Source organism: Platalea leucorodia (assembly GCF_965183815.1).
Source record: "Platalea leucorodia genome assembly, chromosome: 1".
NCBI classification, from domain to species: Eukaryota; Metazoa; Chordata; class Aves; order Pelecaniformes; family Threskiornithidae; genus Platalea; species Platalea leucorodia.
Genome location: NC_138823.1, coordinates 27557877 through 27571218, shown reverse-complemented (window position 1 = coordinate 27571218; position 13342 = coordinate 27557877). Strand labels below are relative to the sequence as shown.

The window sequence follows — 13342 nt, the reverse complement described above, 5'->3', positions numbered from 1 at the left end:
AATGACCGCTGATAAAGCCGTTTGCTAAGGCAGCGTGCGTGCACACACTTGGCGTGCAAGTCATCTTAATCCGTCGAGAACTGAGAAATCACCATCAAAAGTCCAAAACAATTAAAAAAAAAAAAAAAAAGGCCCACAAAAATAAGGAAAAAAAGGCCACTTTTCCTTAAACCCGCTGTCATCCTCCGCGGGGACTCTGGGAGCCAGAAGCCTCCGCTGCGACCCCCCCGCCGCTGGCAGGGTGGGTGCCCGGGCGCCGCCGCCCGCTCCTGCCGGCGCCCCCGGCGGGAGAGCAGCAGAGCCGGGCGTGCGGGAGAGGAGCAGAGCCGGGCGTGCGGCAGGCACGGCAGGCACACCCGCCCGCCAGCGCCCGCTCGCCCCGGCGGGACGCCGCGGCTCGCCTCGGCCCCAGCCCCACCCGGCCCTCTCCCCCACCCCCGTCCCGTGGAACACCCAGGCAAGCCGCTCTCCTCCTCCCGCGACTGGGTTTCGAGTGGGGTCCCTCAGGAACCTATTGTTCTCCGGCCACCTCCTCCCTCCCCTCGGGCCGCGGCGAGCCCGGTGGGCGACCCCCGCCCTCGCCCCGCCGGTCCCCTCAGCGCGGCCCGGGGGCGGGGGGAGGCAGCGCCCAGGCCGCGGCCGCCCCAGGCACAACAAAAGGCAGATCCCTGCTCCCCGCCGGCTAATCTCTGCCTGTAAATCCCCCGCCCGCTACGGGGGGCAGATAAGAGGTTACATCTTCACTTCTCCCCGCTCCTATCGACTTGCGCAGCGCCGAGGGAGCCGGGCGGCGGGGGGCGGCGAAGGGTGTCCCCCCGCCCGCCTCTCCCCGAACCGCGGGTGGAGATTACCTTCCGGCGGAGGGAGGGAGGGAGGCGCCGGCGCGGCCGGGGCTTTGTGCGCCTTAAACGCACCTCGCAGCTTATCTGCGGCGCAAGGACGGCACATCGCGCCTCCCTGGCCCTGCCGGCGCGGGGGGAGCGGGACGGCGGCGTGCATCGGGGCGATTACGGTATCAGCGCGGCCCAGACGGAGGCCGGAGGATGCACGGTGGGTGTGAGGGAGCGGCGCTGGGGCGGCACGGCGCGGCCCGGGGTCCCCGGGGAGGCCGCGCCCGGCATGAGGGGAGGCGCCAGCTCCGCGCTGCCCGCCGGGTGAGAAGGCGGCGGCGCCCTGGGTGCCCTGGTCCGCGCTGGTGCCTGGCCTCAGGCGGGCGCCCGACCCGGCTCGGCCCCTGGAAGCTGCCCGAAACCTCTCCGGGATAAGGACCCTGCCAGGGACCCAGGGGAGCGCAGCGCTGGCTCCTCAGGGCTCCCCCCGCCTGAGGTCGCCTCCATGTCCACCCCAGGGCGACATCCCCATAACGGCCTTCGCCTTCAGCCCAGCTCCTGCTTCACACACCATACCTATGGCCTGCACAGAGCAGGACGCCTCCTGGCCCACGAATCCCGTGGCCCAGCATGGGCACAGGACGTACCCCCTCCCGGCTTGGCCAAGTACGTGACCCGAACCACTCGGCCTTGCCAGTGGTGGAAGGGCCTGAACACAACACTGCCGCTACGAACGGTGGCATCATTCACCAGAGGATGAACAATAACCTTAAGTGTAGGTCCCTACACTTAAGAGTTCAGGTTTTGAGAAAACAGAGGGTTTATTTTGATGGAATTCATCAAAGAGGACTGGGCTATCATGAGGTACGGGGAGGGGAGGCAGCAAAGCAGGCCAGCCTGCCTACCATGAGCGCAGCCAGCCAGCAGAATGGCTGCACCAGCACCAGGTTGCCAAGCGAACTCTGGGTGCTCAGGTTTTGAAGTTTTAAAAACGTTTCTCCCTAGGAATCAACACTTATTTGTTAAGGAAACGCGTTTCCCTTGCACGTCTGCAGAGGAGCACCATGAAGGCTGGGACGAGGACAATGAGGGCACGCTGGAGTGAGACAGGCATTGTTCGGTGCAGAACTCCTTCCAAAATCACTCGTCCAAGATAGCAGTTTTTTTCCACAAGAAAAGAAATAAAGGGAATTTGACACATAATACAAAGTGAAAACCAGAACCTAGATGGGGGAAGGGCGTGTGTGTGAAAATCGTGTCACCGCAATGAATGTCAGATAAAAAGGGGTCTGTCACAAATCCTCCACTAATCCAATAATGCGAAAACCTCTTGGTATCACTGAGACATAGCACAAGGTGATTTTTTTTATTTTTCATAAACCACTCTGTATGTTTAGCCTTAGAAAGACAGCAATTTGGCAAATTCTCCTATCACAAAAACAGAGCTTTGATTTTTCATTAAAGGCAAACTGATTTTCATATGTCAAATTTACTATGCATTCCTCAGCCAGTATTTTTACCCTGAAGAAGGGCCACTTCTCCCTCAACTTCCTCCAGTTGTCAGTTGTGTGACAACCATATTTAGAGGTAATCAGACAGGTCATATTACAAAAGTTAGTCAACTCATTTGAAACCTTAGCCCCTAAACTTAATGGTATGTTCTATGTGTTTCTAAAGAAAAATTACTTTTAATGAATTCAACCTGCAAGGTACCACAGAGCTCTCTCTCTGCATATGTTCTTTCAAAATATTATGTACAAATGAGAGATTGCTCTTTTTAGGCATTTTTGTTACGGATTTTTTCCTTGAGATACATAGATATCATGCCATGAACTAATACAGGATCCATGAGATTCTCATCTTGAAGGGCCACAATGTGTGTCTTAGATCTGTGTTGGCCATTCTGACAGGCAGTTTTACTACTCGAATCACACTTCTCTAAAAAACGAATCCAGGATCCTTTCTAATGTAAACAGTTTGCTGCAAAAACACATTTAAAAATAAAGCAATGTGTGTTAATAAAATAAATACAATCAGAGTACAAATGTGTAACAGAAGTGGCATTCCGTAAGCACAGCTGTCTCAAAGTCCAAGCTGCAGGCTAGAAATCTTAATTTCAACTGACTCTCTCTTAATAATGGGTTACCTTCCTATAAAGCGTAAAGTCCATCTGCCCCAGGCAGATAAGTTTTGAAGCATTAAAATAGATAAAAATCTAACATTTTCTTTCGTGCATTGAATAGGTGAATTCTAGTGTGCTATAATGTGAGAATTCCAACATATGACCATTATGGCATAATATCTCATAGCTCAGCTTGTCATTACTTCACTTGCAATTCTTATGTTAATTATGTTCATAATTACTATAAACAGATGTGGTAGAAATTCATGTGACCTTTTACTGCAGAATGCATTTCTCACTCTTTCCGCTTTATTTTAGTAATATAGTGTTAAACCAGAGGAAAGTATTTCTGACACACTCTGCATGTATGTGTGTACCTATTTAACGTGAAACCATTTCTACCTCCTATTTCAGCCAAAGGACCACCTATACGCCAGTGCATTGACACGAAAGTGATGGTAACTGAGAAGTCTACCCTGAAACATACCCCTAAAAAACTGTGCTTTCAGTGAACCTTTTTGGCTAAACCTAGCTAAAGTCCTAGGCCTTCAGCGGTGGCTTAAATGGAGCACTGCGTTTTTATTCAGCACCTTTGTTAATGCAGCAGTATCCTGCTTTACAACTACAAGTACATGACAGCCATACAGCAATTTATTTTACTCACAGCCCAACCATCACCGTCTGTACACAAAACACATTTACAATAAAATCACTATGGATTTCATTAAGAGAAAGCCTACTCGAATTTCATTTCTTTGGACCTAATCTATAATTAGTGTGGACAGACAGGTGCAAACCCTTCTCTACAGATGGCTACTGGAAATGGTGCAAAATAGCTCCTTCTGTTTAAACAACACACAGATAACCTGCTCTGCTCTTATCACTTACAATTACCTCCATTATACTGAACTAATGTTTACTTTAATAAAATGTCCACTGTTCTCTAAACGTTATTTGGAAACTTTCATATCAATGGCAGAAAAAAAAAAATGAAGATGGAAGTCAATATCTTTCAGATGAAAATATTTTGGGGAGAAGAAAAAAGCCTTTTAAAGGACAGGATATTTTGACTTTGATTTTACATCTGCTGATCATTTTTCTTTATCCACAAAACCACACAGTATACTACTTCCTGATGTATTTATGCTACCATATATTAAACTAATCAAGTTCATAGTAAAGAAGAACAGGATAACTGTGATTTGGAAGCAGTTCTTTAAAAACGAACATCTATGTGGAAAACCAAGACCCTTTACATTAAAAGTTCAGTTTTTAAACTAACTCCTTTAGATCTTTCACGTGAAAGAAGGTGAAGAAAATAAAATCTGGAAGACAATGTTTTAAGAATTTACACTCTCACTACTTATGCTAAATTCAGTGTCAGTTTAAACTTTCATAAATATTACAGGTTGCTATTCAAGGCTGTATGAAAAAGAGCAGGCTGCTGCTAACTACACGGATCAAAGTTTTTTGATCTATGCAGATTTAAAATAGTTTTCTTTTTACATTTCTCTAGCCAAGCCATGAGAAATAGCCCCTGCACAACACCAAATTCACGTTTTATTTCAGCTGATAAGGCTTCTTGATCTCTGCATGACAACTTTTAAGTTTCTGCAGAACAAAGAACAAGATCTCCTCCTCCCCCCATCTAAAAAATCTGAAGCTCCTGCAATAGCAACGTACTAATATCCTTATTCAATTAGCTAAAGATTTAACAGTAATGGACTGTGGCAAGTGGATTTGAAAGATGGAAATGACAATTGCAAGCCCTTTCTCCCGTCACCCCCAATGCAAATACTGCAGATGCCTATTTCACCCAAAGTGTCTGGCAACAAGGAGTTTGCAGTCTGCACAGTACCTCAGTGAAGCGAGCTTCGCATTCAACGCCTGTCGTCTGAAGTTCGTTTCAGAGAAGTGAGAAACAGGATTTGACAGGGAAGAATGTCCTGAACTGACTAGCCACGACCAGCACTCCAGGTGGAGATATTTTTCTCCCCTTTATTCTATAAACAATACTTGCAGTATAAAACTCCATGTGCGCGCGGGCATACATAGTGTTAAGCGTATACAGATGAGAGACACCGTGTGATGTTTTACTGGTCCATTATTTAGGCACGAAACGAGTTAACGTTAAGGTGGTCAAAAATGGTAGAAGGCAATGTTTTACTTAAAAAGATTTTGGAAACTATTTAAAAGCTCAAAGCCTTTGAAGAAAAACAACTTGAGCAGCAGTTGCCAGGAAGCAGTGACCTAACACTGCTGTCTGCATTCCATTACAAACAGAATGGTTCTTGTCTCCTACAGCATGCTCAGGGCTCGGCCGCGCACCCTCCTGCAAGCGCAAGGCCCAAGAAGTCGTCCTGCCATCATCTCTTCTACGCCTCGCCTGGCTTCAGCTTGCCATAGGCAGCAACGGATTTAAGGGTGGGTTGGGTTTTTGGTGGGCTTTGGGGTTTTCTTGCACTGATACGTGGTTGAGCTTCCCATGACAGCAAAGAAAAATGACGCACGAATTGAAAGTGGTAGCGATTATAGTGAAGGTTCAGATCTGATAAAACTGACCTTAGAAAAGTTACCAATTATCAAATAAAGTGTAACTTCTTAATTAAAACCTTTACAGCGAGTCTGCAGTGCACCTCACACCTAACAAAGCCTTTGCCAACTTCGTATTTTCATAGAGTGTACGCTTACCAATAAGCCATATTCAGATCTCTTTCCTAGTATTTTTCCTATTCATGGGGAGCCACAGAAACACCTAGTGCTAAAACCAGAACGTATAAACAAGATAGGCTAACTTTTTTAACATTCAGCCGAGCTGAAGGAAATTCCCTGATCATATTGGATTTCCTAAGGAAATCAGCCCAGAATAAACTGAATGAGGTTTTCAGACTTCCCATGGAAAGGTCAAGCATCAGCTTTAACAACCATTAGAAACCAGTTTCAATCCTCTCGGCTATCCAGATTCACTAAACCGTTAACGGAAAAGCAGAACAGAAAACCTGTACAATAGCACTCAAATCTAAAAACGTCTTTCACGTCTTGCTTCAAACTGCAGTTAACAAAGTTGCTTATTTAAACTTTCCATTGCATCTGTCAGGATGCAGAAACAGAGAAGGAAATGTAAGGCTACAAGGGTATAATTAAATAAATTATATTCACCCTTAGCCCTAACATATTGTGTTTACAAATACAATAATTATGTTTCTAGCTACATGTCAAAAGAAAATATTTTCTAAGTCCTTCAGAAAGCATGCAAGCATTGCTGTAAGTAGGAAATAAGTCAAAACAGATTAGTAGACCAAAAATGGGGAGGGGGGAAGGAAAAAAAAAAAAAAAAAAAATCCTGCTTTGGTCAGCAACTCGGACCACCATCAGGGGATAAATCAATTTGCAGCAGCTGTGGACAGCCATTTAAGTCAGGGGCCTGAACAGATTAATTAGGAAAAGCGATGTTAGAAGTTAAAGGGGTCAGCGTTACATTAAGCGCACGAGTATTTGCTGGAGCAAACGCTGGGCTGCGCACGCCAAGGCTCGGAAGACATCCCCGGAGTTAGCCAGGGCCGTGCCTGCAGCCCAACGCTGGCACTCGCCGCGCTCCGGCGGGCGGCTGCGGAGGGGCAGGTACACCCGCGGGTGCCACCCCGCCGCGCCCTGCCTGCCACCGGCCGCCCGCTCCGCCCGCTCCGCCCGGCGTGCAGCCGGCCACGGCGCACCCCGCGATGCACCCGGGGGCGGGCCGCCAGAGCCAGGGCAGCCGCTTCCAGCCCCGCTGCGGCTGGCAATGGAAAACTTGAGCGGCTCTTTAGGGCAGATTTGCTGCCGCGGGCTCAGCGGATGGCGGCCCGCATCCGAGCCATCTGCGGGCAGGAGCTGCCGGCTGCACGGCGGCACTGCCAGGAGGCTGCCGCAGACCGCTCCTCTCCGTGCCGTGATTTAGGGCAAGGCGGAGGCAGGAGGGGGTGACCGGCAGAGCCTGCTGCCGATCTGGAGATCGAGGGCTGCTCTACCGGAGAAACCCGAGCGGCTCGGAGGCGGCTGTTCCCCACCGCGGCGGTGGCGGGGAGCCGGCGGCTGCGGGCGGGCAGGGCGGTCCCGCCGCGCCGGGCTGCAACTTGTGGGGCAGGCGGGGGAGGCTGCCCCGGCGCCTCGTACCTTCGCCCTCCCGCCTTTAAACTTCGCAATGAGCTGCAGGAAGTAATGTTTTAGCTCCCGCTCGGAGCAAAGCTATTTGAGAGCTGAGTCCGATTAGTTACTTTCAGTTTCTCGCTAACATTGAGCAGAGCACAGGAACACCACAGACATTTCTCCATAAACTCACATGTAATGGAGTCGCGGGTGCCCCTGCTAGGGTGGGAAGTCCCTCCCTTACCCTAAAGCCAATTTTAGCCCGATCTCGCAACTTTGGCACTAACAAAAGGACTCGAACTCGCCAAAAGTCAAAGGCTCATCTAAACGGCCGGGAGCATGTGTTTCATCCTTCCAGTCTCCCTTATCCATGGTGTGTTAGGAATTTATGGAATCAAAGCGTTCAGCTCGGCTAGACGAGATGACACAATTACCCTGTATTGCAGTTTTGGAAATGCAATCCCTAACGTTGCCCTATCGTTTCAGGAAACGAGATACTTGCAAGACCGCGGTGCAGCAGCTCAAGACGGTGTGCACCGCCTGAAATATTTCTTACAAAATAGCCTGAAGTGATGTTACCAGTGCTACATAATCCGATGATTGTAATGAAACAAACAAACAAAAAAAATCCCTCCAGAAATATTTCAGACACTCCGACTCACATTGGCTAGCTGTGATCTGGAGAGAGGGGAGGCGGGGGGGGGGGGGGGGGGAAGGCAAGTCCTAAATCGAGACAGAAGCACTACGCTGTGGAAGAATATGTGCCTGGGAGGGTTATTTTCTTACAAAAAAAACCCGGGTGGTTTGGTTTCTGGGCTCTTGAGAAATATTCGGGGTGCGAGCCTGCGAGCCGGGGGCAGCGGGTGCAAGAGCGGCATGCAGCGCGAACCCGGCCGGGCGCGGCGGCAGCCCCGGTCCGCCTGGGTTAGTCACCGCCGCGGGAGCCCCCCGGAGCCCGGGGAGGGACGGGGAAAGGGGCCGGGGCTCCCCCCGCCCCAGCGCGCCCTGCCCTGCCCTGCCCGCGCCCCGTACTCACACTGCAAAGGACCGGAGATTCCCACCATTCGCCACGGGCTGCGAGCTGCAAATAAAAGTTCCCGTCCTGCTCGGGGGAGAGCCGGCAGCCCAGGCTGCTGGAGGGGCGAGGGGGTGGGAAAGGGGAGAGCAGCGCAGCGCGGCTTCCCTTCCCAGTCCAGATGATCCACGTCCACAAAAGTCAAAACGAGCTGAGGAGAAACTCCAGCTGCTCTTCCCCCCCCCCTCTCTCGCTCTTCTTTTTTTTTTTTTTAAAGGAGGATCAGCTCGAGAGAGACGGCTGGTTCCACGGGAAAGGACAAGAACCAAAAATAAAGCAAAGTCTCCAAGTCGAGATGGTTAATGCCCAGGTCCTTCTCCTCGCTGCCGCCGCCGCCGCCGCCGCAGACAAACGTGATGTGGAGCGCAGGGAGCGGCCGCTGTCAGTGGCGGGGTCTCTGCGCGTCCCCGGGCAGCCGACGCATAGCTCTGCCCGCGGCCAAGCCGTGCCGAGCGGCGCCGGTGCGGTGCGGTGCGGTGGCGAGGCGAGGCGAGGCGAGGCGAGGCGATCCGCCCGCCCGAGGCTGCGCCGCTCTCCGCGCCGCGCCGCTCCGCCCGGCTCCCGCTAGCAGGCACCTCGCGAGGCAGGCAGCATACTGCCGGCAGCCGGCCCGGCCCCGCTACCCAGGTGCAGGGGGGGAGGGCTTAAAGCAGTGGGAGGTGATAGAGGTAGGAGACATCTGTGTCGTGAGGAGGTTAGTGGGGGTCAAGTATATGTTAACAATAGGCGAGCGCGGTCCCTCTCGGGCAGCCTGCCTACTCTTTCTTTCTTTCGCTGGCTTTTACTGGGTGGACATCTAACTTGCTCCCTAATGATGCCTCCCCGGCTTTAAGAGTCCAGACTGCCCTGCAGTCACCCAAGACAAACACTTTCTCTAGCCATCTGGAGAGCTCCTGGCTGCTCTGCCTGTGTCTCATCACTGTGTGAAGAGACAGCAGTGCTAGAAATCAAGCCACTCTCAGATCTACTCTCTAATCCCCTTCTGTTAGCTGATTTCCAGTCAGACTGTTTGCTTTTGCATTAGATAATAGCCTTAGAGAAAACAATTATCATTTTCTTTTTCCCTTTGTTTTTTCCCTCTTTCTAAAGTACAGTATCGAGGAAGGCCTCCCTCTCTTCTTCTTTTTTTTTTTTTTTTTTAAGACATTTATAGTCTTTCGTGGCTTGCAGAACCCAGATGCAATTTCACACTTTCCTGGAAGGGGATTCTGGATTCTTCGGAAAGCAGTGACACGATCGCAACTGCAGTGAAAATTAATTACTATCATCTACAATTAATAGAAGCATGCCACCGTTTGACTTCATGTTTCATTACATAATCATTTCGGTAGGCATCCATATATTTTCATCAGTTATTCCCTTCTACGTTTTGCAGAGAATATTATTGTCAGTCATACAACCTACAGCAAACCGGTACTTCTGCTATCGTGTTGACACTCTATAAAGAAGGCGTCTCCACAAAAAAAGAAAAAAAACCCAAAAACCAACACATCAACTTCATATATTGACTAAAAAAGAGTGAGTTTTTTCAGGTTACAGATAATGGGTTGGAACTGTCAGAACTGCCTGGACATTTAGCTTCATTTTTTCAAATGTCAGGCGTTAAGTAAAAGAGTGAGAACAGAACTTCTAATCAAACTGCATTCTTTATTCCTGTACGTACACGTGCGCACGTGCACACACACACACACTATAGGCCTGCTTCTGCAAATTTACAAATGCCTGATTTTCAGTGCATAGAGACCTATTGAATGCAATGTAACCTTATGTGTGTTTATCATAAGCACATACACATTTCCAGAATGGGGGGGAAGCATTTTTAAGCATATTTAATATTAATATTTAAGCATATTTATAGCAATATTTATCTGCCTCTGTGGCTGGCTTTGAAAATTTGGTTGATTTTGAAAATATCTTTAAAATATGGTTTATGATCTGGATAAATCTACCTTTTCTGCAGATATTTAGGGACATGGAGCTTTAATGAACAGGTTGGCATATACTAATACAGGGTCAAATTTACCTTGAAGTAAGTTCAGCTCAACAGTGAATAAATCAGGGCATGTTTTGGTCTACTGTGATTTCAATTTACAAAAATGGTGAGAAGCCACAAGCCTGGTATTGATTTCTAATTTAAATGCTATCTGTTTTACAGAGGTCTATTTCAAGGCCAAAATTATGGGAGAACCTTTAAGAAAGTATTTTCAAATATTTTAAAACAGTCTAAAAGGCTTCCTTTGTCTCTGGTAGATCTAGAAACTTTAGGTGAGCCTGAAAATCTTTGTGGCATGATACTTTCACCCCAGTTGCTGTATGCGCAAGGTGAAAAATAAATAAGGGATTTGCCAATGGTCCCAGAGCATGTTTTGCTGAAGTGTCAGGGACTGAACACTGAGTCCTAATTCTCAGTTTACAGCTTTAAAAAAAACCCCGCAGCGCTTCCTCTTTGGCATGTACCTTCACTCTAAAAGATCAATCGACTTTCTAGGTATTATCTTCCAAAATAGGCAAGGAACATCAACTTAGAGTTAAAAACTCTAGAAACTCTAGTCTGAGCTATTAGCAATTAAATATCCACCTACAAATTGATTAAGTTTACAGACTTCTGTCTTCTCTTTCCGTAACGAGAAAAATACAGAAATCACCTATTAAACCGCCAGCCCTGGCTCCTCTTGCACAGCATTTCCCACTCCTCCCAGTAAGGACAAAGCCTACCCAGATAACGAAGCCTAGTAGAGAGCGGTAAATACTGACTACTTCATGGCAACTATGCTTTTCTCAGACATGCTGGGAGAATAAATTGACACGATTCCTAAATAATAAAAGATTGTAACCATCAAGTGTTATTGTTATATTGCAAAGCGGATGATTGAAGCCTGGCTTATTGCAAACTTCTCTTATCCATACCTTTTTCTTTTCTCTATTTATTTCCTGGAGAAAGTAGATATGTTTTACTGAAAAAGGAAAAATAAACATGTTCTTTGAAAGATGAATTCATGTTTCAGGAAGAAAAAAAAAAATGCAGCCTCACAGTAGACCTCACAAATACTTGGTAACTTTACACCCTGCAGATTTTTTCTGCAGACTGTAGATGCCATGTCTGATTTGACATATGAAGGATTTACACTGTGTATCACTGTGTGACATTGTGTGAGAGAAAGGCTGGTAAAAGTATAGTTGCACATGGAAGTCAGAAATATCCTGCTAGGCTGTCCAAATCTGACTATATTTTGATTGTACAGAGACCGATCAAATGTTCAGAGCTGAAACATGGCTTACTCTTTGCTGTGAATAATTATATTATGGGCAGTCATCTGCACTGAAATTCTTGGAAGAGAACTTATATATCAGCTCACCTCATTGCTGTTTAAAAATAGAGACAAGTATGTCCCTCCTAATTGTCACTGCCTTGCAGCTTGGAGCGTTACACATTGTCACATGTCCCCATCCAGAGCTCAGACAATCTCCTCAAACACTTCTCCACTCAAACTGTGCAGACGTTAGGTCCGTGCTTGTTTTTTTCAGCCACGTCTCTCGATTAAAGTGTCTTCCACTTCCAAAAGGCTCGGTTTCACCCTGCGCGAAGCACACGAGAATCTCGCTGTTTGCTTCCATTGGAGCTGGATTGGACCTTGGCACATGGATCGGGGCTGTATGTAGTTGCTACAGCGCTCGTTCGACAAGCGCTCATTTGGATGGAGCGGCGCAGTAAGTGCTCATATAAAACTAAATAGTCAGATAGAATGCTAAGCTGGATCATAGAATCACAGAATTGTCAAGGTTGGAAAAGACCCTTAAGATCATCGAGTCCAACCGTTAACCTAGCACTGCCAAGTCCTTGATAGTTTTAACTTACGAACATTTCCCTTAACCATGTTTTTCCAATTTTCCCTCTAATTTACAAGTATATTTTACATGTTAGTGTGGGCCACACTTCATTTTCATTTCAGTCTGTTCATGCACCTTTTGTAGGTCGTGCAGGCCAGAGAACGGCGGCGGGACAGAGGCTGCTGTGGGATTCACGTTAATGTTGCATATACTTTCTTCAGGAAATCCTTCCCAGTTTAGCCGGAGTACAGGCTAAATCCTGCCTTGACCGCTGCACAGAAAAGCAGCAAAGACATAAAAAGTCCCATGGTACAGAAATGCTACCCCTTGCTCGGGGGCTTGGCAAGAGGGCTGGGGCAGGTGACCGGTGAGTTGCTGGATGCGCTTTGCAGGTTCACATACGGGGGAAACACGCGCCGCAACCAGCGCTTGATAACGGGAGCAGAAAATGTGCAGTGGCAGGATAGATCCCCACCCTTCAGTATGCAAAGCATGTCCACTAGGTGATGTACATGCTGCAAGAGCTGACATATTACCTGCTTCTCTCTCTGTTCATACTATAGTTTACCCTTTGCTTTTGGTAGCGAGGAAAATGTTGTAAGTTCCTTCCAAATTAAAAAAGAGAAGCTATGTACTTTCAGGAGTTTATAAGCTCCACTGATGTACATTTTGATGTCTTCTCCTTGTCTAATGTGATAGGTTTTAGCCCTGCTTCATGTATATTTATTGGGATATTCCTTAATTAAATGATATGCTAAGGACATTTTTTGCATTCTTGTTTGCCCTTTCGGCACTGTCAGGGCTCCTAAAACCCCTTTAATGTTGCAGCATTCTGAAGCACTTTGCAGAAGAATATATGCACAGTGACAGAAAAAGGGGAGCTGGGTTATTTTGGAAAAGATCACATAAACAAAATTTATATACTGGCAGTCATTTGCGGGAATGCCAGCTTTGTCACTCATTTTCAGTGAAATATGGCTTCTTATTAAAAAAACATATCTTTTCAAGAGAAAAGATTCTACTGGTTAAATAAAGCAATACCAAGCAAAAAGAGGGAGAAAAGATGTTTTGAAAAGTTTCTTTTTCACAGAAGCAAAAAGCTTATCTTGTCTTAATCCATTGTCTCTGTTTTATTTATGCAAATAAATACGTACTGAATATTTATTAAATGAATATTTAATATTAAATGTATTTTTAAATAGAAAATATTTCTTTGTAATGCTGAAATTTTTTTGTCTGTGCTGAAACCGAGAGAATAGATTGCGCTGAAATAATACGGGCCTAGCGCTTCTTCTCTAACAAATGTGAAAACACCAAAATGGAAATAATATATTTGGTTTCCATCAATGTCAAAGAGCAGGA

The 13342-nt window shown here is 47.2% G+C and overlaps 1 protein-coding gene across 5 annotated transcripts in view; it reads right to left on the bottom strand.

Moving 5' to 3' along the window:
- Positions 1-8683, bottom strand: part of RUNX1T1 (RUNX1 partner transcriptional co-repressor 1) — a 116030-nt gene extending 107347 nt beyond the window's left edge. For all 5 annotated transcript variants that reach the window (XM_082326794.1, XM_082326796.1, XM_082326797.1 and 2 more), the window contains exon 1: positions 8114-8683. Coding sequence is in view for 1 of the 5 variants with exons in the window: in XM_082326795.1 (XP_082182921.1) it covers positions 8114-8141 (28 nt within the window). In the remaining 4 variants the exon portion in view is untranslated. The remainder of the gene's footprint in view (positions 1-8113) is intronic.
- Between the last annotated feature and the right edge of the window lie 4659 nt (positions 8684-13342).